A 26,777-nucleotide genomic window follows, 5' to 3' on the forward strand; every position below is an offset into this window, starting at 1 on the left:
GGAAATAGCAAGACATTCTGCTATGCAAATACAGGCAACTCTGTCGGAGCTAATGCAAAGCGCGAACCCCCATGAGGGATGGGGCTCCTACACCTCAGGTCGGTGTCCCCAGGAAAGCACAGGGCCTGGCATGCAAGCGCAGGAGTGACTCTGTCCTGGGTACTCTGCCACTGTGTCTGTCCCTGGCTGCTTCAGTCTCCTCGCAGCGCTAGGGCTTGGGGTGCCTACAGACTGTGTTGAGATTGCAGAGAGAGGAGGTACATTCAGACAACACATATATACAAAGATTACCCAAGTTTTCCTTCAACTCCTTAACCCACTTGAATCTGGTTTCTCTTCCTGAAATTCTCTTCAGAGGATTGAAATCACCTCCAAACTGCAAACTCCCATGAGTCTCCAGATATAGAGATGAGTACACAAGTCCTTCTAAAGTTTTGAATTTGTCGTGTAAGTCTGTGGTGATATTGTGTTCCTCAAAATATTGTGCACCCTAATACACTTATCTGTGGTCAGAGAACAGAACAGCCACTAGATATAAAGGCCAGAAAATGGTGGCACACACGCCTTTAATCCTAGCATTCCAGAGGCAGAGATTCTTCTGGATCTCTGTGAGTTCAAAGCCACACTGGAATCAGCCAGGCGTGGTGACAAGAGCCTTTAATCCCAGTACCAACCATAGAGGCCTGGAGGTCTGTATAGACAGGCAGTGATGAGGAAGTCATGTGGCTGGGCTGAGAGCCAATGAGAAGGCAGGAAGCAGAAAGGTATATAAGGCATGAGGACCAGGAACTAAAGGTGGTTAAGCTTTTAGGCTTTTGAGCAGCAGTTCAGCTGAGATTCATTCCGGATGAGGACACAGAGGCTTCCAGTCTGAGGAAACAGGATCAGCTGAGGAATTGGCGAGGTGAGGTTCTGATCTCCCAGCATTCACCCCAATAACTGGCACCAGGTTTGTTTTTATTAATAAGACCTTTTAAGATTCGTGCATATCTAAGTCAACCAAAGTATACAGTGTAATAGTGCTAAAAATTTAAACAGACAAAGCACCAGCATACTGCCATTAGTCTGTAAGACCTCAGCAATTCTCCCTGCCAGGGTGGAGGCAAATGATGAATGCCAGTCTCTATTTCCAGAGCTCTGAAGCAGGCCCCAGGCCCGCCGCTGCCTGCCTCGAGTGCCATTTCCCTGCATCCTCAGAGCAATCCTTTGATTGCTAGACCCATCATACAGACAAAGAAATTAAGTCACAAGAATGAGGGTGAAATAGAGCTAGGAATCCCATCCAGTGTTGAAAAAAACAGCAGGAAGAGAATGGAAAGGGGAAAAAAAAACCAGAAATACTGGAAAATCTTAAACAGCATGAACAGAGCAGAAGGGCAGACGGGACTAACATCACTCTGGAACAGTCATTGCTTCAGAAGTCTGTCATGTATATTTCACACTGCACGTGTTTTTAATTACATGTTATATAGAAATAGATTCCACAGTATACTGCTCCCTGTCCTCACAATCCCCGATGACTTTTCCGTGTTTGTTTTTGCTTTTTCCAAACTCCTCACATACATCTTCGATGTCCATGTCTTTTCGGTAGAAGAGCGAGCCACTGGGGAAGTGGGTGGGGCACGATCAGTCCACAACTCTTCTAACAGAACAGCTGCAGTTACGACGACGACCACAAGGTTATAGGGAAAGCACTTGGAGGGCCTCCAACTACTCACACACGCTGGCCAGCGCAGAGCCAGTGCTCTGCGGGAAAGGCTTCATGCACAGAGGAATACGTAAGGGTGTGGCTGCCTCCTCACGGACCTGTCTCTGCATCCCCTCCCTCAGTCACTGTTTCACGGACACACACATAGAGGGAATCTGGTATCAGAACCCACACAGAGAATAAAACCTGGAAAAGTCTTTTAGTTTATTAAGAAACAAAAAAGGGTCAGTTAAACACGTTGCACATAAATCTAAATTATTTTTGACCAACTCACAAACCTGTCACTAACGGCACTAACAACTCTACCCTAAGGAATGGTTTTTTCTGAGTTGTGTGACATTACTCTTCGCAGCCACTAGATGGATCTCAACTTGTTCCAGAGTCCCAAAGATTGTCAGTGAAGTCCCAGAACTAACCAGAAACACAAAGACAGCTCTCCCCGGTGTGGGTGAGAGCTCTACCAATTCTCTGTAATGACAAAAATCTGCCTTGTGATAATAACACTAGATACAGTGGAAGGGGAAGCAGATGCTGAAGAGCAAAATTAAAATCTAAGGGCATTCTCACCAAAAGGAGGGTGGAAAAGTAATTCCAGGGAAAGATCAGGAGCAGATAAGGGAGGGGGAGGGATAATCACTATAAATCAAACATAACAACAAGAGAAATGTCAAGCACAGTCTGTAGGTATTGTTTGCAAAAAAAATTTAAAGATTTGCAATAGCAAATAATCACAAAATAAAAAAAAAAAAAAAAAAAAAAAAAAAAAAACTGTGCCTCAAAGAAGCATGGCCTAACTCACAGTAATACTATTTAAAAAAAAAGTTAAAAACTCTAATAAGTTGCATAAAGAATTTACCACTAGAATACCACAATGCCTTCTAACAATAGGGTTCCATCCCTGAATGGGAGACTTCCAGAAGAAGTTATTATTTTTCTTTAAGCTAAGTAGAAAACCAGTGTTTGGTGAACTATGATATACAGAGGACTTTCTAGGTCTGTTGGGGAAATGGCATACACAGCCAGGTCTCTTACAAGGAGCAAGGATTGTCTGTGATTTGCATCACTGAAATTCTCCTTTAAGTGATAAAGGACTCTGTGTTCCACTGTCCATGCCAGGGTATTTCAAAGTCTCAGGATATAAAAGGAAGAAAGAGATTTAAAAGAAAAAAAAAAAAAGAGCTGTATCAATACAGGGCAGTAACATAAGAACATGGAGGAAACATTAAGTTAATTTAAAGCCTGCTTCCGTTTACATGATTAATCTTTCTAGGTAAGCTTTTCCCTGCTGATAGTCTTTTAAACAGCCCACACAACTTGTTCTGCAACTAAAAGGAAGCTCATGCAAAATTCACTAACTCGGCCTGGTTCAGACTGGAGCTAGCCGGATGTTGAGATCCTGAGAGGTCAGCTCAACCTACAGCATGCAGGATATTAGCTCAGCGTCCCTCATCGCTATCAATGCCTTCTGATTTCTGCTTTGTTCCTTTTCTTTGGTGAGAGTTGCCTACACCTAGCAAGCAAGATCAATTCTTCCCTCTCCTCCCCCATTGTCCTACACTAGCTTCTCTCCCCACAGACTGTATTTCCCTAACAGCAACCAGGGGCCAGAGTAAGGCATCCTTTGCACATCCACAAGCACAGCTTGGTCAGTACTCAAACCAGGTCATTAGGTCCCGAAGTAGGTCCAACATACCTTTTGGAAGGATCTTTCTGAAGACACAGTGAAAGTAACTTTCTGAAGGACTTGCCATATTTTTTCATCATTTCTTTATCCTCTACTCCAGTTTCTAAAGTGGGCGGGTCATTTTGCAAAGTCAGCATCAGCACCTGCAGCCAAAGAAAGGAGACAGTCTCTGTTGGGTATGAGTGACAACGGAATGGTCAGCTTTTTCTGTCACAAAAGCATCCAAGTCCTTCTTTGACTGGGTTACCAGCATGCTTGTCCCATAATTAATGGTCCTAAACTTGAGTTACTGAAAGGACCCATCTGTCTTTGCAAATCTGCCCACACACTCCTTAACCTTAGATATTCTCATCGACAGAACTTGGGAAATGTGCTCTGTGTGTTAAGAATGGTCTCTCAAAGCCACAGGGAAAGACTTTTCTGGGAAGTAGCTCTCACAGGACCTCAGGGAACACTTGCTACAGTGCAGGCTGGTTGGGAAAGAGCCGTGGTTGGGAGGGAAAAGGACATTCAAGTGTGAAGGCCATTCATAAGTACAGAACCCGCTGTACTCAGGGCTGCTGAAACATATTAGCAACCCTAAAAATAAAACCCCAGTATCCCAGGAGGTAACATGATTTTCTCTTAAAGAGAAAACGATATGAGAAAATTGTTAAAGGGGCTTGGTGAAAATTCAAAGACTAAGATACTGATGATGGTTGTGACAGAATTAGGAGTTACCAAAGACTATATATAATCCTATCAAAAGCCTGTGCTACATGGCAAGGGGCAAAGCAAACTACAGTTTCAAATAAAAAGGAACTAATTCAACTCCTCCACACTGGGAGAATTATTTACTGTAAAAGCAAGCAGAGCGAGTACATCGCATACTATTGACCTACAAATTGAATAAGCCTCCTCAGTGCATAAATCAGCCCTAATTTATGCCGATTCGACGCATGTCAAGACTCCTTTCAAACACTTTGAGACATGTGAATAGATGAATGATAAAAGTAACTGTTGTTGGTGGAGTAGAACAGCCCAGAGGAGAGTGTGGGTTACCGTGAACTCCTGAAAAAGTCCTGGAGGACTTCAAGCTGGGACTAACAACTGCCTCTCTAGAATCAGGTGGAAAAAGTAAATGTAAACAGGGAGGCAAAGAAACATAAATAGAAAAAGATAAATATGAAAAAAAAAACAGATAAAAGGAACTTCTTTGAATTACTCTAGTATTTTTTCCATAAAATCTCTTCTGTGGTTAATACTTGTTTCAAATTTTCCACTAAAAAAAAGTCAGAGAGATAGAGATGTGCATATAGGCATAAAGTATATCATTGACATCTTAACTGTATTAAACATTTATACAGAAGCAGAACATGTAGGGGTGTGGCTCAGCAGCACTGTATGCTCAGAACAGGTGAAGCCCTGGGCACAATCGCAAAAAAAAACAATTTAAAAGAAAAATAAGAAATTAACACCACTAAAACATTAGCAGAGACTATTTGTGGCTGGTGAAATCATGGGTGATTATTCCCCCTTGCTCTTCTTATTTGTACTTCCAAGTTTTCTACAATAAGAAAGTACATTTGGGAGGCAGAGGCTAGAAACAACCAGGGCATCAAACAGAACCTCACATTCCCTGAGCAAGTGCTCTGTCCCTAAGCTCTCCCCGTGGCCCAGCTTAAACCAGTATAACTGGGGAACCTTTCTGCCCTCAGATTTTAATTCTGCTAGGTTCTCTAAAAATTAAAATATGAAAAATAAAACAAGCACAGACTAGAGTTTTGATGAAATGTCTTCATCATTTCCACTGAACAACTGCAGCCTCAGAACAAAATCTGGCTGGGGGAATTCAAAATGCTGTTACCATCTCAGAGGTTGAGCAGATAGAAAAATAACAAAAACCTGAAAATAGTACCCAAAGTATATGTTGCTTCAAAACACTGTGACTCACTCACATCAGATGAGCCACAACACCATACTCTGTGAGCAGGCTGAAAATGGTATAGACTATCTTTATTTATAAAGAAGAAGAAGAAGAAGAAAAAAAAGGGGGGGGGCATCCTGAAATCCATCTGCAAATATAACAGCCCTCTAATACAGTCTTAGATTTTGTTGGGAGACCTGAGATTGTCCTGCTCTTGCAGAGTCAGTAGTCAAAACTACGGATCTGTTCAACTCTGTACTCAGTCACAAAGCAGGCCACCACACCACCTCTGTTAATTTGGGGCATGAGAACATGAGTCAGCCTTCAACTTGGCTGCATTCCTCCACTAACTCCCACAAGTCTAAGAGGAAAATAAGCATGTTCAAGAGAACCAGAGAACACATGCACCCCCGTCGCAGTTCCAAGTCACCCCAGCAGTCATTACTTTCATTGGAGGGTATTTGTGATAGGGCGCGGCTCCAGTCGCTAGTTCAATGGCAGTTATTCCGAAACTCCACATGTCAGCCTTGAAGTCATAGCCTCTGACCTAAGAGGAAAAAGATCAAGAAAAAACACTCACGATGACGTAGCAGGCTTGCTGCACATCACTACATTCATTATTATGTCAAATATCCAAAGTTAAACATAGAGAAATTTCAATGGAATCTGCTAAGGGCTCGCTAGCAATCCGGAATTGAAATCTAAGTTGTGTGATACATTCTGCTGTGGTGACTGACTGAAAAGAAACGTTACATCTACAGTACATTAGACTTGTGCTATGTTAGATTAATTAGACATACACTATGTAGATATATCCATGATATATATTACTGTACTATAATAATCAAGGCAACATTTTTTTTTACCTGTTCCATGACTTCAGGAGCCATCCAACATGGGGTACCAACAAATGTTTTTCTCACTTTATTCCGTGTAACATCACCCCCTGTTGCTAAGAATGCACTTACCCCAAAATCTGGAAAGAAAAAAAATAATCAACCTTATTTTATGTTCTGTATGGCGTATAAATTCTGGTCTCCATCCCATCTCTCCCTGGGGGGGCCTTAGGATGGTGACGAATAGCTGCAAACACGCGTGTTCATGAAATAAGCCAGGGTTTTCCTGTCATCTGCCATCAGCTATCATCTACACTGCAGAAGTGCTGTTGGGGGTAATGGGCCAGCCAGGTCCCCATACTTGCTTTCTACTAAAAAGGTACCAAAAGTCACTGCTATTTTTAAAAATACAATACCATTGAAAGCATAAACACATTTCAAAAGCCCTGAATATAAAATATCTTGGCTTTCCTCTAAGTTTTTTTTTTTTTTTTTTTTTTTTTTTTTGTTAATCACTAACAAGAATACAACTGGAAAAAGTAAGAGTAGAATGTAATAGAGTTATTTTTATATTTTTGTTGTGATTTTCCTAGTCCATTTAATTCCAAGCTATCAATGTCCAAAAGTTAATTTTTTAAAGAAAAAAAAAAGAATCCACTCCATAGCGTGTCCTAGACTAAGCAGTATATACTAATACCTTGAGCAAAATCATAAAAGCAAACCCACCTACAAATTACACAAAACTCAAAGCAGGCCTCGTTTTGCCCTTCCTTATGCAGAGACCACACAAAGGAAAGGCTGAGTCAGCAAACAGTGGGTCTTTCCCAGGTTTGCTTCCTGGATCGCTTTCTGAAGTGTGGATGGAGTGGTATGTAGAATTAAAATAATCTCTTGCTTCATTCCATTGATTACTGTGTGTGGACATGAGTGGATGTGTCTTCGTACATTCATGCATGTGCATGCACATGAGTGTATCCATGTAGGGTATGGTGTGCTCGTGGAGGTCGGAGAACGCTTTCCAGGAGTTGGCTCTCTCTCCACCAACTGAGGCTCTGTCTCCCTCGCTGTCTCTGCCGTGCTGCCTAAGGCAGGCTAGCTGGCTCACCAAGCTGCAGGCTTTTCTCCACCTCCCACTCCGCCATGGGCTCCTGGGATTACTACTGACACACGCTAGCATGTCAGGTCTTATACATGAGTTCGAGGGATCGAATTCAGGTCCTTCAGGCTTGTGTGGCAAGCGCTTCTACCCACTGATCCATCTCACTGGCCAGAAACACAATACTCCTCCTAATACTCATTATCTACTAGGAGTTCGGTACGTGAGCTTAATTTGGTATACTCCACATGCATATAGGCAAATATGCAAAACTAATTTCCATAATGGACAGTGCTGAACAGCTACTACTGCTTATGACTGCACACATCCTCGTTTATATGTTTGCATGTAGAGTAAAAGTAGTTTATGAATTAAAGAGCCTGCTGCTCTGGACTAAGCTACTTCTTGGTAACAGCCATGACAAGTATCCCCTGGAGAGTGAAATGGTAGACAGAAAGGTCAGGGTGCACTGGTGCGTGCCTTTAATCTCAACACTTGGGAGGCAAAGGCCAGCCAGGGTTACATAGCAAGTCCCAGGCCAGCCAGGGTTACATAGGAAGACCTTGCCTTCCCAAAAGCGGGGAGGACAGCCAACAGACAGCACCATGTAGGATACCACGCAGAATGATCGTTGCAATACTGCTCTGGTAGCATTCCCTTTTGCTGGTCCCCTGTGTTGACTGTCAGGAGGCCCGCAGTTACAAAGAACATCCGCCAGCGCAAAGCGACACCCAAAGCATATGGGGGTCTGCTTTAGATCTGCAGCGCGGCTACGCACAGGTGTGATTTAGTAGCCCTGCGACTGGTCCCGTTAGTGGAAATATGCTGACTTTGCTTTACAGTTAAACATATACAACTCCCAACAGGACATCAGTTACAAGTAAAGGAAATGGAAACGGAAAGACGGCATCTCTGGTCCGCATGCTCCTTGCATGTTAGTATCGAACAAAGGTTTTATTTGAAAATGCCGTACAATTTCATTCGCATGGGTGGCTCCTGCTCTGAAATTCTTTGAATGTCTGTACTACAGGAGCTCGCAGAGGAGTCATGTGAACTGTCACGTGACTACTACCCATGGCTAGAGGCTGTGACTATTCTAAGGCTTTTAAAAATATAAATTTCAGTTTTATTTGTATTTCCCAAATGAAAGTTGAAAAAAGAAATCAACGTTCTATTTTTATTAAAATGATCTTACAATATGATAACACTAAATAAATATATAATATCTATAAATAATGACGTGTACAAAGTCCACTTTGAGGGAAAATTAAATTCTTACACTAAAGGCGCTTAAAAGATGTGAGCCAACTAAACTATAGCTATTACTTTTCAATTCCTCAAAATTCTACCTGCTTACAGGATACATTTGAAAAGCTAGAAAAACAGCTGAGAAAGATACATAGTAGCAATTAAACATTGATAATGTATCTTCCATGAATCATATGAGTCACATACTTATTCACAGCCTCGGCTCAGAACATCTACTTTAAAGTCAAAAACAGATGGCTAAATGTCTTTAGAGCTCAGGAAAAAAAAATTCCAGAAGCAGAAAACACCCATGCCAACATCCACTCTCCATTACAACTGCAGAATAGTTACGTTTTGCTTCCATGTATGGCTAATATGTACACAGACCATTTTATCTGTTCTGAGGAACAGAGCCTTTGACAAAAGAACATAGTGTACTTATGCAAACAGGAGCACCGGTGTACTCTGTTCTGTTCAGACGGTATTCCTGTGACAGTGAGAACAAATGTGGGGGGCGGGGAGTGGGAAGCCAGGTTTTCCTAGGGGCACCTGCATACAACTGAAGGGGCTGGGACCAGACACTCTTGGGTCAGAAATCATGCACATCTTTCTGGCAACAAAGAGTCAAATGCTACACATGAATTCAGCCAGTCCACCTTTGTGCCTCTGCAGGACATGGGTAAAAGCTACTATAGGGGAAAAGGCAGAAAGCACTGTCATCTTAGTAAGGAAAGGCTCCCAAATCTTCTAAATCCATTTGCTCCTTCCTTTATCCACAGTCAGGCCCTCAGTTTAAGCCATTACTTCTTGCTAAGGGTCCTGCGGCAGCCTCCTGAATCCCCATCCCCTGTTTCCCCTAAGATCCAGGCTTAAGCAAGGAAAGAGGTTTCCCTAGTCACGGGCCCAAGGCCTCCTTAAAAGCCTGTTAAAGAGACTCTTTCCCCTTAGGATGAAGCCAAACCCCTTTAGCCTAACACAGGAACATCAGCCCCTTCCTCTCCGGCACCATCGGTCACTGCTCCCAGATCTAACTAGAACCTCCTGCCTCACCCAAGCGTTTCTGCTGATCTCAGTAGCTCCTAGCATTCCCAGAGCTGCCTCCACATGTGACGCTTGTAGTCCACATACAGGGTCTCCCTCCACAGCTCTACTGCAGGCAGAAACAGCAAAGGGCATTCTAGGAATCCTTAGTGACAGAGGCATCTCTGGCATCTTGATCCTTGGCGATTCCTTTCATCTACGTTCATCAAGCCTGCCTATTCTGTCAAGCATCAATTGTGTTACTTGGTCATCATTTGGTCATCCTCCTAGATGGATATATAACAAGAAAGCCTTGAAGAGGATCCGCAGCATTGGAGCTATCTGACTTTGAGACTATGAAACACTAAGAGACAGACGGTAGATAGCACGATGTGTGACTCATAACCTTCCTGGACCTCTGTTTTCCTACCGGATTTCTCATTTGGGCCTAGTTTTCTGTTGCTTTCATTGTAGAGCTCTATCTTCTTTCCCTCCCCATATGTAAATTTTCCTTAGGGTGAATGACAGACAGCTTACTGGTCTCACCTTTTAACAAATAACATTCAGTGGGCCATGGGGAGGTCAGCATCTGCATCCTTCAGTAGCAGACATGAAGTATGAGTGAGAAAGATCTGCTTATGGATATTAAGATATTACCATCTCAGGAGGAGAGGACCTGAAATAACACACAGCAGCACAACGTGTCTGTGCGGGAGAACACACAAGCGATAACTGTCACCATAGACAATATCTAAAACCGGCCCTGGACCCGGCCTTGGAAGTGAGGTGAGGAGCTGGACAAGCAAGCTAATGGGAAACCAATCCCAGACAATGGCACAGTGTGGGCAAAGCCCAAGCTCAGAGCCAAGAAGGAAAAACTGTCTGACCGCTTTGAGGGTGGGAAAGTCAAGTATCTACAGGGGTCGCAAGAAAACTGCAAGGAGACCAGGTCCAGAGAACCACAGTCCCTGAGAGGAAGGACAGCTGGTGCTCAGCCTTGGTGCTAGGAGGGCTGAGTCCTACAGGGAGCCCTGGCGCTCACTCTCAGCAACCTCCCACCCAGGGCTCCAGCAAGCTTCTGCCACTCAGCTGGAGGAGATGGAAACAGACCTGCTGGGCTCATTTCCCAGAGAAAACAAACACCAGTGTCTTTAAGGAAACGCTTCTTTGTTGTTTTCACTGTTGGCAACAAATGCACGATTTAAAAAAAGACAGCAAAACAATGGGAAGAGCAATCTCGCCCTTCTGATTTAGTCTGCAAAGCTAGTCTGCCAGTGATGCTGTTATAATGTCTAAAATCGACAGGACAGTGTGATGTTCGACTTGTAATACCATAGCCTGGGGGGTCAGCTGCCTTCTAATGAAGACCCGGGAGGGATCCTGGGAGCCCGTGGTGATCAGAGGCCACTACAAACATTCCTATTCTCTATATCTAAGTTTAGAAAAGTACGAGTCAGTTCAAATGTCAGGGATTTATGATCAGGATGAACAAGTGACCTGTCCGGAAACCTGATGGATGCTGGAAAACAGCTTTTACTGGTGACAATGGAGGGGTTCAGCACAGAAAAGCTGTTAAAGCATTTGAGCTTTTCTTCACCTTGAAAGAAAGAAAGAAAAAAAAAAGAAAGAAAGAAAGAAAGAAAGAAAGAAAAAAAAAAAAGAAAGAAAGAAAGAAAGAAAGAAAGAAAGAAAAAGATCCCAGTCTGGCCATATGCAGACTCACACCCCAGTATTCCTGTGTAGATCTGGCTTACTGATGCCAAGTACAAGGCAAGACCTGCCTGTGGATTCTTGGTGTGCCTGCCACAAGAGAACTTCTCATCCACCTACGAGGAATCAAGACCAGGGATTTCCCTAAGCTGACAGGACAGAGTGGGAGAACCATCTAGGGGCTTGCTTGCTAATGAATGGCAGAATTAGACTGAACATTAGTTTCATTAAGAGTCAGGAAGGACTCTGTGACGTCACCAGCCCTTGCCACCACCACAACTCTCCAGGGTGCCAGTGGCAGTCTACAAAGGACATCTACCGGCTGGGCTGGAGAGGTGACTCAGTCAGCAACAGTACTTGTCATCAATCGGTCAGTGACATGTAAAAATATTTACATGTTTAATATATATAGGTACACACACACACACACACACACACACACACACACACACACACACACACACACACGGGAACCTTTGTATGGAAAACATTCAGAGCTTTCTAAAGATTATTCACAATGTATAAGACAACATCCAACTTGCAGTATCCTGCAGAGGCTAGCTGCAGAGGCTAGCTGAAGGGAGGGTGGTCCTTGAGAGGTCTTAGCTACCATCAGCCTTTGTTACCAGAGGCGAAGGTTTTGTAAAAGCTGAGTGAGAAGGTTGAAGGGACCGAGGTCAGGGAAGGCAACTGGCAACTGGTCCAATTAGCAATGGGGACCAACGTGGCTGTCTCTAGAGAAGAAATATTGTAAAGTCCCACGCAAAGCTGCTTAGGAGAGAAGGGCTGGGAGCCGGGCAGACACAGCTGTAACCTAGCAGCGCCATCAAGAGGACCACTCTGTGAAAAGACACTATGATTATTTAGTGGACACGGGAATTGAAGAGGGAGAATAAAAAGATTCACGTCTTGTCAACAAACACAGTTGCTGAGGGTCTGAAATAAAATCGCAGTCCTCCTAAAAGAGAGCTAATTAGCCCCCGACAAAATTCAAAATGGAATATGGCAGGGGTTAATCTTTTGCTTTAATTAAAATTTAAAATTTAAATTGAAAAAATTCTAAGCTTCCCCAGAGTAAAGATCAAGTTGTGATTTACACAACTCAGAAAAAGTAGTTTGAGGTTCTCTAGTCAATATTAATGTCACCAAAACCAATCTCTTTATAATTTAACTTGAATCCTGGTGGGGGGGGGGGTTGGTTGGTTGGTTGGTTGGTTGGTTGGTTGCTGTTTTTTTCCCACTTCCCTCAACCCCTTTATGAGAGGCTCTCAAACCGCAATGTACTTGTACATACCTAGTAATATCTTCAGCCCCACCGGTATCTTGGCTTCCCTGAGCCCCACGGGTTCCTTAAAATGACAGACGTCCAACAGGCATATAAAGGACACTGTGGCTTTAATTACTACTATGCAAACTGAACAGCAATAGATAGGAAAACCAATGCTCAATGTTCTCAGTTCTGTTCGGCACCAACTGTAGTTTTTTTTTTTTTTTAACAATGTAGCCCATGTTTCTTGGGCTGTTCAGACCAGGGTGCTTGTCAGTGTATCCTGGGTGAGATGCTATCAGTACTGGTGGACCCCGTTCCTACTCAGTACCCAAGAGTGGAAGCCCTGGGCCTAGACACCATGGGCTTGCAGAGTCATGCTTCAGACACAACTGACTTTCCAGGGACACCAGACGTGAGGAAATATATGAGCGACCTTTGCATGAGCCAAAAAAAAAAAAAAAAAAAAAAAAAATGCATACAAGCAACACATGATACTTTGGGGCCCGTTTACCCCCCACTTCTTGGAGATGGAAGGAAAGCAGAACCAGAGAGAGCCATGGCTTCCCAAGTACAGTGTCAGGTGTACCTTTTCCAAGCAAGTGCAGTCCAGCCTACATACTGCACAAAGATTGTTCTTCCGAAAGTATAGCGCTGCCCTTGGAACTGTGATCAACCCCCTCCCTGACCGGCACCCCACATTTGGCACCGAAGAACAAGGAAGCTCCTCCCAGGGCAGAGGTCAGCACGCCCGTGGAGCCCCTGGCTTCCTGTAATACTCTTCCCAATGTCAGCCTACCCAAGTGTCACAAGAGCCAGCCACGTGCCATCGGCTTCTGGAACTGACCAAGTAACCGTTTCTGTTTTACTTTTGTAAGGCGTGCTTAACCCTGGTTTCTGCCCACCAGTTTATTTTTGCTTATGAATTTGAATCACAGCAACTTCTCCCTGTTCCTGGAGCCCTGCCATCACCAAAATGTCATCAAGGCCTCTGGGCACTGAGAGCCACATCTAGGGGGAAACCCGAGGGCCCACGGCCTCCTTCCTGTCAGCTGGAAAAGCTGCAACTGAAGAACAGAGATGAGCCTGGGACAGCACTTCCTCGAAGGAAGGCAGAAGGGACGCTTTTAGGGTCCAAGTGAGCACCATACCTCTGGGTTCCGGAACCCTGCTCAGAAGCACCACTCACTCGGGGCCAGAAGCAGAATTCAAGGCTAAGGGACTAGAGCCAAGATGTGGCAAGACCTGGGACAGCAGCCACGTACACTTACAGGGTTGGTTTCCTTCTAGAAAGGATACCCTGTGCTTAGGACGGTTGCCTCTACAATGGCCGTGGCTTTTCAGCACACCCACTAAAAGAAGCCTACCTGACTGGAGAGTTTAGAATAGACCAAGTTCCTGGCACCACTCATCCTGTGACACACACTGCTGGGTTACTGTCCCCTTCTACACCTCTCCTGCTCCACCACAACCTGGACTGTTTGCTATCCCTCAGGGGACAGATCCAAGTAGATCTAAGCCAACCAGTGATGGGTTCCTCGGCGCCAGTGAATGGCACCTTAGCCTGTGAGATCTGAGGGAAGAATACAGTGTAAATTCTTGTGGGAAAGTCTGCACCTAAATGGGCTCCTCGGCTCCCCGAATTCCTCTTCTTCCCTTATAAGATGCAATGCAGGGAGCAACAGCAGCCCAGAGAGACAGGCACACTCCAGCACACAGCAGACACAGAAAGGGAAACAGGAAAGAGTCGTGACCTTCACGATGCCCCGCAGCAACTGTGAAACAGTGGGCCCAAGATTCCTGGCTATGGGAGATGGTCACATGTCTTCCATACTTAATCTCCCACTAGATGACGACTCTATGGTTTGTACCCAAAGGCTTAACTCTTAAAGTCTCCTGTCTTCCTTCAACCCAACCATGTGCATGGGCATACTTCCTGACTGCTGAGAGTTAACCATTACATCAAAGACCAAAGTTGTTGCAATCCCCAAAAGGATTTGGTAAAAATCAGAAAGAAAACAGTTTAGTACCCGTTGCAATTCTTGATTATAAAACAGCTCCAGTATTAGCACAGCTTTTAATGCCAGGGGCATAAATCAAAATGAGTAATTGCAGAAGTGTCTCCAGGGGGATGGAGCACATACTGAAAGCAAAGTCTAACTTTTGGTTGCTATTGGAGCAATAATTCCACAGCCTTTACAGCACGACACCCTTCTAGGAAATGGAAAAGAGAGCTAGCCTCAAAACTCCAGTAATCCACAGACCGAAAGGAGCAGTGTGACCTGCGAGCATCTCGGAGATGCAGGGCCTCGGGCCCTAGGTTGGAGCCACTGGATCAGAATCTGCACTATAGTAAGATGCCAGCTGACTCCATGCACACCGAAGCTGAAATTGCCTAGCCAATCACTGTGCCTGGACAACCCCAACACACAGCAGCTCCACAACTTCCCTATTTACCTCTCAGCTGAAGAGAACCACAGTCACGAGAAGAGAATGCTCGAAAAAGTATATATGTATGTAAGGCCACGTATTTTGTGGTGTGGTAATGCCAAGGGTGATGTAAATATAAATGACATGTGAAAGTGAACTGCCTAACTCAGTGACTTTCAACTATGCCCAGTGTGTCCTGAAGGCCAAGCAGTCACCCCTCTACAGAGGATCCAGAATCCTTTTAAGTACATGAAAATAATTTATAATCACACTCTCATTAACTGTCCATCATTAACAGCTGCCCAAGGGAGAGGCCGTGGTCCAGGGAGAGAAGCTGTGGTGACTGTATTTTATGCACAGACGTTTACAGCCCTGATCATTTCTTTCCCGCTCATGAATATGCTGCTGAACTAAGGGTAAAACTGGCATCTTATCAAAGCAATAACCTTGAGTGCACTCATCTCTTAGAGAGTAGATAAGCATGTTAGCAACTGATCTACAGTTGGTCATCAAATGTTTATATACCACCTGCCCTGCTCCAGAGAGACTGGTAGCGTGTGGGGTTTGGGAAAATACCAGAATCTTCTAACACCTTCATTCAGTGCTACCCTCTGACCTTTGCCTCACACCAGGCTCCAGTCTTTCACTTTGCTTCTTCCTCCTGACAATCAAAGGGTGCTCACTGATCTGGGTCTGGTTTTACTGGCCGAGGCCCCCATCCCCAGTATAGTATCTGAAGTATTCACAGGCCAAAAACATGATCCTGTGGAATTTCCTGAGTCTGGGCCCTGGAGGGTCACTTGTCAGCTGCTCTGGACAAATGCATGTCCCCCATCAATGAATGAGAGAGGAGCAGTTCTAACTGTCTTTGAAACATCAGACAATGACAATTTTACAACCTTTTCTGACAGCAAATTAAGGGAAGAAACTAGATGACATCTCTCTTCATTCCTTAAAGGAAGATTTTCACATTTGAAAAATAGAGGAAATGAGAGGCAAGCCTGCAGGTACTTAGGGCATCATCTGGGTTGGTTCTCAATATTGCCATTAACTGGTTCCCCTCTAACATGGCTGGGAAACTGGAGTCCGAGGCCAGCTATGCTGAAGGGCCAGAAGGAGTCAGTTTTCTCCAGTCCAATGATACACTAATCAATGGTCTATTAGATACGACACTCACTGTAAACAAAGGGGGGGAAAGTGTCCCAGAGAACAGAAGGGCTAATATAAGGACACTCTGACAATAGTAAGCACATCGAGAAACTAGGCTTATTACTCCATCCTCCATGCCCAAAACCATCCTCTGATTTGCACGCTTTAGAATAGGACCAGGAATGTCTTTAGTGCTTACAGTTAGTGAGGAGCCACTCAGGCGCTTTGATACAAGATAGGTCCTTGGAGATCATGTTGTCAACCCTCCAGCTGAAGGAACTGATCCATGGAGCAGCTGAACTGTCAGAAAGTAGCGAGTTCCAGTTCCTAGGGGAGGTCGTGGTGGGGGCTCGATGGTGAGCACTGTAAGGGCAGTCTGAGGAGATCTGAGAGCAGCCTGCTTGTATGACCTTCTCAACGGCTAGACTTCCGCACGCAAGTCTACAACTGCTCAGCAGCCTTCAGCTCCCTCACCTGTGAAGCCTACTCCACTGGGCTGTCAGCACAGCTCGAAGGTAAATATATGAGACAAGTACCATCCCCAAAGCCGGAGTCATGTTTCTGAAGTCCCCAGGGTCCACAGCTGGCCAAATCCAAAAGGACAGGCGTATGCATCTTAGATCAAATATTAATACTTCTAAATTTCCAATGCAACATTTATACACCCGCAGGTGATCTTTTTCAGGCAAATCTCTACTGAACTGCTCCATTATCAGAAGTGTCTATGAAACCACAACAGCTTGTCTGTACACTTGAAAGAGACAGCCCCTATGGGAAATGTGAAAATTACTCCAGTTGCCACAAGTAGTCAAGAAACAACTGACATCATTTCCACAAAGTTCTAAGAAGGATTAACTGAGGATAACAAAACCATCAAAGAATCTGCAGGATTTCAAATCTGCGATAAGGAAAATTTCATATTTAGAACAATTAACTATTAAGAGCATCCATTAGACTATGTTGCTCAGTGTTTTTTAATTTGTATTTGCTATTTATCAAGCTCTCACTCAGTACCACTAACCAGGTAGTCTAACAGAGCCTGAGGTTCAATGCAAATCTTGTCTCAAAATAACAAAATGGGAAAATACAGAGGAAGACATCCAACATGGACCACTTGCCTCCCTGAGACCACGCACAGGCAATCACACGCACACAAACCCATGTGCACACACACGCATAAACCATAGCAAAAAAATTAGTAAGACAGAGGGCAACTAAGGAAGATACTTGAAGCTGGCCTCTGGTTCCCCCCCCCCATGTACATACATAAACATCCTGCCTGTAACATGAACAAACACATACACCACACATGTAAACACATGTACATAGACTGTCCTGTGTCCTGCCTATTTCACCTCCACTGTATGCTTGACGACAATTATACTTCCATTGCTTGCCATCCCCTCAGCTCAGAGGACTGTGTGTAAATGCCTGTTTAATGTATGTCAACTAGTCATTGAAGATACACTGAACCCACGCATCTAATGTTCACTTTTTGCCAGGGGCAGAACAGAGTGTAACAAATGAAAAACTGGAAAATGAATGAAAAAATAATGTACCAATGGACCCAACTTACTCTTCCGGACTAATACTCTGGCTTTGCCCAGATCTCTGCAGTCGTTTGATAATATATGAAACCTAATGGTGATAATAAAAGTCCTAGGAAGAAGGGAGGGAGGGAGGAAGGGAGGAGAGGGAGGGAAGGAGTCCCATCTACTTCCCTGGTGCTCAGCTCTGCCCACCGTGTAGTTCAATGTGCACAGCTGAGGAAGGCCCCCAGCAGCAGAGCAGAGCGGCTCTTCTTTGCTGGGTTCACCGAGAAAGCTTCCCCGAGTTATCACCCAAGCGAATGCTGGCAGCTGCTAAGGGCAGAGGCTGCTTACAGTCTCTCCCAGGAGACTCTTCCTGGCACTATACAGGTGGGATAAAAAGACAGGTTTCCAGAATTGATCATGTCCTTGGCTCCTGCTAGAGATTTCAAGTATTACCTTCTATCAAAATCACCCAAATCAAGAAATCACATCAACTTACTGTCCTTATTCGCTTAACCCGCCCCCCCCCAAAAAAAAAGAACTGGTTTGTGAGATTTTTCTCATAATTAATCAAATTTTAATACAGTTTACATAATTATAAACTACCTCTGAATCTGAAAACAAGTATTGTGGTTGACTACAAAGCAACTTACATCCATCCAATATTCTAATTCATCTATGTATCTATTTTCTAGGTATACCAAGGTCCCATGTGTTCGTTCTCTGCTTCACTTTTCTCTGAGTTCATTCGCGTTTAGTTGATAGTCGCTCACAGCAAAGCATACTCAAGAACAGAGGTGAAGCAGTTTTTTTCATTAAGAAACTATCTTTGGTGAGGTGCACTGGCCCATCAGCTACAGTCCTTATACTCAGGAGGGGGAAGCAAGATTATGAGTTCAAGGACAGCTGGACAACACATGAGAGCCTGTCTCTAAATCAAACACCTACTTTCAGCTGTAGGGGAAAACGCAATGTGTATGTGCCTAGATATCTTGAACACTCTCACCTCTGCCCTGGGAAGTTGATGCATAAGGTTTACTCAGTTGTCACATCTGCTCTGCCTGCCTGAGCCTGTAACAGCTCATGACTGCATGACAGGCATCTAGCGTGTCTCGCTGACTTGCATGAGACAAGGCATCTAGCGTGTCGCTGACTTGCATGAGACAAGGCATCTAGCGTGTCTCCTCCTGATCAGAGCACATCCACCACAACGTCCTGAACCCCTTCCTCCTGTCAGGTACTCTGAGTGATGTAGAGATGAACAACAGAGTTTCTGTCACTGGGAGTTCCCTGGTTTGGAGGGAGGGAGGAAAACAAGGGACCAAATTTCCACACAGAACCATGAGCTAGACAGAGTAAGTTAGGCTGTGAGGAGAGCACGAGCACGTTCAGACCTCTCAGGGGCTTAACCAGGTGACCATGGATTAGCAAAGGGGAGGATGAGGATGGACGGCTTTCACAGAGAACGGATGCCAGAAACAGCTGTAGGACAGACGGTGTCAGCAAAGTGACAGGAGCGCTGAGGGCCCAAACAGGAGCACTTGAGAGGAGACAGGGTCACGGCAGGCCCCTCCCCTACACCTTCTCAGGGAGCTCCATTTATCCCATCAGTGGGTTTTAGACTCTGTGCCAGAAAGTGACAAGGGCAGACATATACACAATAGAATCTTCCCTCAGGTGAGAACGGGAAGTCAATGGGGCAAAGGGGACAGCCAAGGAACAGGGTAGGAGGTCAGACAGAGTGCACGGAGCCTTGCCCTGTGACCACTTCCTCATCTTGCAACACTCCAAATAAGTAAAGTACCTGCCCCCCTCTCCCACACACCAGTAACAGTTAGCTGACTCTAAAACGGAATGTTTAAACTGTGTTCTATTTTTTTTTTCTTTTTTCTTTTGGTTTTTCCAGACAGGGTTTCTCTGTGTAGCTTTGCGCCTTTCCTGGGACTCACTATGTAGTCCAGGCTGGCCTCGAACTCACAGAGATCCGCCTGGCTCTGCCTCCCGAGTGCTGGGATGAAAGGCGTGCGCCGCCACCGCCCGGCTGTGTTCTAGTGTTTTATTATCCCAGGTATGTGCACGGTACATAGTTATGGGGGCCAGAAGAAGCAAGACCAGCTTTCAAGAAGGCTTCCCAGCGAGTGTCAGAGCCCACCCTCTCTGGGCCATGGTGTCAGTAAATAGGATGCCACCAGCAGCTGCTCATTAAGATGCCTTTCAGAGTATACCCATACTCATCAAAGGCTGCTTCCAGAGCAGATCAAGTTTCCATGCTGCCTTGCTCAAAGCCTCTCTTCCCTACAACCCAAGAAATACCTCATCAATCTTCAGCCATCCCTATCAAAGTCCAAGGAAGACTGAAGGAACACAAATAACCCAGCAGACTTGGGTTTAAAAAAAAAATCTCAATCCCCTCCCCCTCTGTTTTCCTGAGACTAGCACTAATGTACTGAAAAGAAGCTTCCTTGCAAGCCTCTCTGGATGTTTCCTGTCAGGGAGATTTCTGTGTTCAAAACACATACAGAAGCTGACCATGGATTTAAGGATGAAAGAACATAATCTCCCTCCCAGGAAACAGGATATAAGGAAGTCATGCGATCATGCCTTACTGGCTAAGTGGAATGCACGCGGATACATGAAGGCTGGCGTGAGGTAACTTTCCAGTGGCCTGTGCTACTTAGCTAAGGACCAGACTCATTTTCTCTGTTACAAAGAGTCTAGAGATGGGAACTAAGCCTTCACAGACATAACACAGTCGGTGCCCAGAAGACAGTTACAACAAACTGTCCACTAGGTAGCTTAATGGCTGCAGAAACCTGTTTCTCAGTGTTCCGAAGGCTGCCACTCTAACCTCAAGACACCAGCAGATTCCATCTGGTGTGGTCCTGCTCTCTGGTAGATCCATGGCACCTGCAGGGTGTGTCTTTACACCATGGGAGAGGTAAGCCCCTCTTCACGGTCTCCTTTTAAAGTCACCTCTCTCTTATTATCCCCATCACAGGAGCTCAGCCTGTATCACTTACCACTCATAGTGGTGCTCAGGTTCCAACATGAGTTCATGGGGGACACAGAGACATCCAGACCATACAGTACACAAGTCCAAAATGGCAAAAGCATGTGAATGTATGAGAATGGCATCTACCAAATATAATTTAGCATCATGCATGTAGAAAGGTCTTTGGAAATCATGTTTTAGGGCTGGTAATGGTGGCACATGCCTTTAATGCCAGCATGAGAGGCTGGGGCAGCAAGACGGCTGACCTGAGTCACACAGGCTCAGCCAGGGCTATAGCAAGACTCCATCTCAGAAACAAGAACACAACAAATCAAAAAATAAATCAGATTTTGAAATCAACATTGTTACAGAACAGGAAGAATAACTGGCAACTATTTAGAAGAATCTTACAATAAACCGATCTGATGCAACCTGTTCACTATTTATGTTTGCTCAAAATACTCTCTCATGAATTCTGGACAAACAGGCTTAGTCACCTGCCAGACAAGGTACTAAGCTTTCGGTGACAATATGACAGAGCATCAAATTGGTAAATAAATGCCATGCCGTGGGAAGACCATGACTTCCCAACAGCGACTTCTCCTTCTGTCGCGTACTGTGGTAAAACCTATTTATCACGTTTACCAAGGTACTCAGACCAGGTTGATTATGAGGGAGTCACACAAAGGCGGCGGAAAGCATTTGATTTAATCTCGAGGGCATCCCATCCTTGGATTTAATCATGACATCAACGCTGACTTTTACCAATCTTCAGAGTGTGGTGTCGCTTCTGAGCTTAATTCTCCCCACATGACACCCAGGGCGCCTTCTGTTTCCAAACCTTACCTGCATTTCCACTTGAAGGAGCAAAGAGGAAGATGCCTGGCATGTGTTCCCTGACCCCAGGTGGATTTACGCAGAGGCACAAAAAAGCTGTGACCGCTCAGTTTCGATCTGAAACTGAAATCATTTAAGTCTGGATTTACTGGGTTCTTCCTGGAAATCCCACAGGTGGGGGAGTGACAAGCTCTAGAGTCAGAAGGCCAGACTCTGAAGCTGGGCTCCAGCACTCACTACGTTTGGCCCAACTGCTTCCCTTTCTCAGTCTTTGCTTCTGGCCTATAACATGAACCATGACATCCTTCGCCATGGTCTTTGAGGAGGCTAGTGTGTCCTGAGTACAGTTAGTGCCCAAGAGCTGGCCCCACACACAGGAAACACACAGTACACATTGGTTACTGATCTTACACCCCAAGTCAGTGGATATACCCTGTGCTCTCCAAGGATCTGCACCACGGTAAGCAGAACCAAATGTGGAAGTCTATTAACCATACTTTTCAGGGTATATCATAAAGCCAGGGTTTCCATGACCTAGCCCGGCCCCTGATCATCCCTTGGGTAACAAAGAGTTCTGAAAAGGGGGTTTACCTACATGATAAAATGAGTGGCTTCTTTGCGTAAAAGATATAGGATACATAATATATTTGAAAAAATAAGTAAGAATTAAGCTCCTCTGCTAACTTTTCTTTCAAGATGCATTCTTAGGATGCATGGGCTCACAAAGGAAAATGGACAAGAGCAGTCTGTGTACAAGCAATCACTGTTGTTCAAACAGAACAGCAGATAGCTATAGAACTTTGCAAACACACACTGTTCTGTGCGTCTCTGCTTTCGTCCCTCTGACCCACCCACCTCCCTCACAGCCACACCAAGGTGATGGCCAAGAACCCACAGCCCAGTTCTGAGGTCCCAAGGTCCTGGTTTTTGTTGAGCTAGTGACAAGTGCCTCACAGGGTACAGCGACCTGCTATGGAATGGGAACAGCAGTGGCAGCACCCTGCACCCGGGCAGCACAGGAAATGCTTTTTAAAACAACAGCCTTACCTTATACCTCAAATTTTTAAAATGACACTTTAAATTCTATACAAATGCAGCCCTGCACTCAGTTCAGAAAACGGGGAGGAAATTTAGGGTGAATTCTAGAAAGCTGTAGCTCCAAAGGTGTAGGAATTGCTGATTTAAATGTCTATTGAATCACACTAGGAATTCAGGATAGGACAGTCCAGCTCCTGAAGTCACTATGTGAGAAGCACAGCAGGAAATAAGGAAGGACAGTAATACAAAGTCCTCACTATGTGACAGGCACACCCTAGCCACAGCCCTTCACACCCTGACCCAGCTGATCGTCAGGCCAAATGCAGGATCTTTCTGCAGGGGGTTCTCATGAAGCCAGGGCCCCCAGAGCCACAGCACTCCCCTCATGGTAGGGAAAGAGGAACCTTAAGGTCTGAGACAGAAAAAAAAAAGTGCAAGGAACCTCACCTCAGAGGATCCCAAGTGAGAGAAAGAAAAGGACAGTGTGTTCCAGACACCCAGGAAAAAGCTCAGATCATTAATCTGACAAGAATAATGAGATGGGGTGACTGGCAGGGTACCAAGTAGCAGAATAAAGCAGGAGTTGACCTGTCTTTGCATTTCAAAGGCAACTGACTGCTATTTTGACCCTCACGTTGAGGGGATTGTTTCATTCCCAAACAAAGAAAGTTACTTGTACTTCCCTATCAGCGTTAACTAAAGATTAATGACCGGTTTTCTTCCAAATTCTATACGAGGCAAGCTTACCTTCTTGGAGCTCATAAATTCTGGCACAGCCATATCTCCTGCAAGACAAATCTGAGGTCTACATGACCTCCAGACAGGGCAAGTGTGGTCCTGCTGGTGGCAGTAATGCTAGGAATGGCAGTAACACCAATAACCATAGCAACAGCCGCAGAGCAGCATCTCCTGACAGCTCTAGGGTACCTCCCGCATGCCCGCACTGTTAAAGGCAATATCGTTTAATCCCTTTTAAAGGAAATGACTCTCAATGAGGCTTGATAACTTATCCAACCTCACAGAGCTACTGAGTGATGGCCTGGGAATTTCGACCAGCTGATAGTCCTCACTCAACAAGGAGACTGCTTGGGGCAGGGTAGTTTCAGGTTTAGGGGCCACATTTATTTTGCCTGTCACTTCCCGAACTAAAGCAGTTTTCCAGATTGCCCCCAGGAACAACACCCTCCCTAAGGGCTGACAAAAGTGCACATACAGAAGCTGCTAACTCAGATGCCCGAAGAACAAAATTCCACAGAAAGAATAAAAGGCCCCACAGCAGAGGGAGAAAGGATAGACAGAGAATGAACAGTGGAAGCCAAGAAGTACTGGAGCTAAGCGAAGCATGCAAGAAGGCTCATTCCCACCACTGCGGACATTTGAAACTTTTTATAATAAAAACTCTGAAGCCAGGCAGTGGTGGCACACGCCTTTAATCCCAGCACTCGGGAGGCAGAGGCAGGCAGATCTCTGTGAGTTCGAGGCCAGCCTGGGCTACCAAGTGAGTTCCAGGAAAAGGCACAAAGCTACACAGAGAAACCCTGTCTCGAAAAACAAAAACAAACAAACAAACAATAAACTCTGATAATGGGGGCTCAAGTTTAGTTGGTAAAAATGCCTGCCGCACAAGTATGAGGACCTGAGTTCGATCCTAGAACCCAGGTTTAAAAGGCAAGTGTGCTAGACACACTGCTCATAACCCCAGCGCATAGGAGGCAGGGAAAGGCGGCTTCCTGAGGTTTACTGGCCAACCAGCCTAGCATACTTGGTGAATGCCAGGCAAATGAGAATTCTTGTCAAAAAACCAAACCAACAAACTGAAGTGGACAGTGCCTGAGGAACTAAACCCAAGGACACACACACACACACACACACACACACACACACACACACACACACGTGACTGAAAATGTTTCACTTTATTGGCAGAATATTATCAAGTTTCCTAAACCACTGCATTGGTTTTATAAGGTCAGCCACACCTTATATGGTTCAAACTTCAAGTGTTAAAAGGGTAATATGAATAGTCTAGCTCCTGGGTGACTAAATTCCTTGTATCTATGCACAAAGTCAGAGCGATCCTCTCAGTTTTCCCCACTTCCTTCACAAAAGGCAATATTGTCTGTCACCTTGATTTACTCACTTAACCAATACTGAGTTTTTCCTTCTCCTTTTGAGTGAATAGGTATTCCATATTATGGATATACTGTGTATACTATATTTAAGACACCAGATTGCATCCCATATTTTGCTTTCACAAATACTCCATCCGATTATCTGGGCACAGTGGTACACGCCTGTAATCCCAGTACTTGGGAGGCAGGGGCAGCCGGAGTGCCACAAGTTCAAGCTTAGGCTACACTCCTCTTCCAAAAAAATCTCCAACAAATAAACAAAGGCCTCTAACATTCCAAACACACATGGGAATAGCTGGAGGGCAGATTCCTAGCAGAGCCATAATTGTGCTGATAGACTCCAGAGATGCGCACACCCCACCATGGCTGACCAGAAGCAGTCAACATGGGGTCACTGATGGCGGAGCAGGACAGAGATGTGCAGAGATGTGTGGGAGTGGCTCCTATCAGCCGCCTCGCACCTCGCTTGGTTGTAGAGACAAAGATAATCTGCACTTGTACCAGATTCCTCTCCACGGTGGACGTAACTTTTTGTACTGCTACCAACAATGGATTAACCTTTGGCTTTGTGGTATAAGTATCTCAATATTGTTTTAAGCTGAATTTCTCTAGTTGTGACACTGAGCATTTTTTTCCTTTATATAAACTCCAATTGCCCATGTGCTCATTAGACTGTTTTTGTCCACTGTCCACCTTATTGGCTGTTCTAAGCATTTCATATATATATATAAACATGTATGTATGTATGTTCATATATATGTAATAATATATAGTGTGTATGTGTGTGTGTGTGTATATATATAAACAACACTACATGCAGGGGGGTTCATGTTTAATGGGACAAGAAACTTACATAATTTGAACACTATCAACAGGCAATGTAAATTATGAATGAAAAATTTCTGTACAAATATATCTCTTTACAATGAAAGGAAATGTGTATCAGGGCCAGCAAGATGCTTCCATGAGTAAAGCTGTGTGCCCTGCAAACCTGGCATCCCAAACTGGATCTCCAGAAATCCTGTAAAGGTGGAAGGAGAGAACCAACTCCACCCAGCTGTCCTCTGACTTCCACACGTATATGTGTGTATATATAGTGCCGTGAACACACACACACACAAAGTTTAAAATTAATTAATTCATTCATTCATTCTTTGGAGTCATAAAGATGCTAGTCCCTATTTTCTAGAATCCTTTCAGACAGTTTTAACAGAAGCATTTACATGGGAAAAAAAAAAAAAAAACAGCCATCAAATGGCCCCTTTGTCCCCACAGAACACTGTGCGGTTCCCAGAGTCTACTGAACTCATATACACCTGAGTCAGTCTTTTTATTGTTATTATTTCACTTTATGTGTATGAGTATTTTGCTTGCATGTATGTCTATGTGTGCCTGGTGCCCACGGAGGCCAGAAGAGGGCATTAGACCCCATAGCTGGAAGTCACCATGCAGGTGCTAGGAATCAAACAGCAGTCCTCTAGGAGAGCATCCAGAGCTCTTAACCACTGACCCATCTCTCCAGTCCCCAAAACCTGGGTCTGAAGGTGCAGTGGCTACAGAGGAAAACAGTCTGCACAGCAAGCATCCTCACCCTGTCTCATATGGGGAAAGTGAGGCTAAAAGACGCAACAACATGGCCTAAGTAAGACACACAGTGGATGTCTGTCAATCAGGACCCCAAAGCCTCTGGCCTTAAAGCAACACACAAAGTTGCTTCCGATGCCTTAAACCAACTATAGTTGACCAAATCTACCTTCTCCGAGATAATCACTTCCATTATCCCTTCTCTAAGGGAAAACACGTGGGATTTGAAAAACAAAAACTTCCTTTGCATCTTCCAATGTCTTTTCCCCTTCAAAAGAGGAATTAAAAGTTGCTCTTTACATATGAAAATATAGAGGCCAAGGTCCTGCAGTGCAGCCTGCTTACTCCACTCTCCAGCGTCTCACCTTAGGGTCCACAGAGATGGCCATGGGGCAGCCTTAAGGCTGAGGATGGAGCTCAACGGTAAAGCATCTGCTTAGTACTCACAAGGCCTCACATTTGACTCCAGCACCCCCAAATTTAAAAGCCTAGCCTCCGTGTTAGAGTTGGTTTTCTACTGAGCTCCTCTAATTCTTTTGTAATTCTTTTGAATTCATTTATTTATTTTATTTTATGTATGTGAATGTTTTGCCCGAATGTATATCTGT

The 26,777-nt window shown here is 44.7% G+C and overlaps 1 protein-coding gene across 3 annotated transcripts in view; it reads right to left on the reverse strand.

The window, feature by feature from the left end:
* Positions 1 to 26,777, reverse strand: part of Stk39 (serine/threonine kinase 39) — a 273,209-nt gene that overhangs the window by 160,069 nt on the left and 86,363 nt on the right. For all 3 annotated transcript variants that reach the window (XM_037204849.1, XM_028882013.2, XM_037204850.1), the window contains 3 exons: positions 6,165 to 6,274; positions 5,744 to 5,845; positions 3,402 to 3,535 (listed from right to left, as the gene is read on the reverse strand). In XM_037204849.1, coding sequence (XP_037060744.1) covers positions 3,402 to 3,535; positions 5,744 to 5,845; positions 6,165 to 6,274 — 346 coding nt within the window. The remainder of the gene's footprint in view (positions 1 to 3,401; positions 3,536 to 5,743; positions 5,846 to 6,164; positions 6,275 to 26,777) is intronic.

Source organism: Peromyscus leucopus, chromosome 4 (assembly GCF_004664715.2).
Source record: "Peromyscus leucopus breed LL Stock chromosome 4, UCI_PerLeu_2.1, whole genome shotgun sequence".
Classification (NCBI taxonomy): Eukaryota; Metazoa; Chordata; class Mammalia; order Rodentia; family Cricetidae; genus Peromyscus; species Peromyscus leucopus.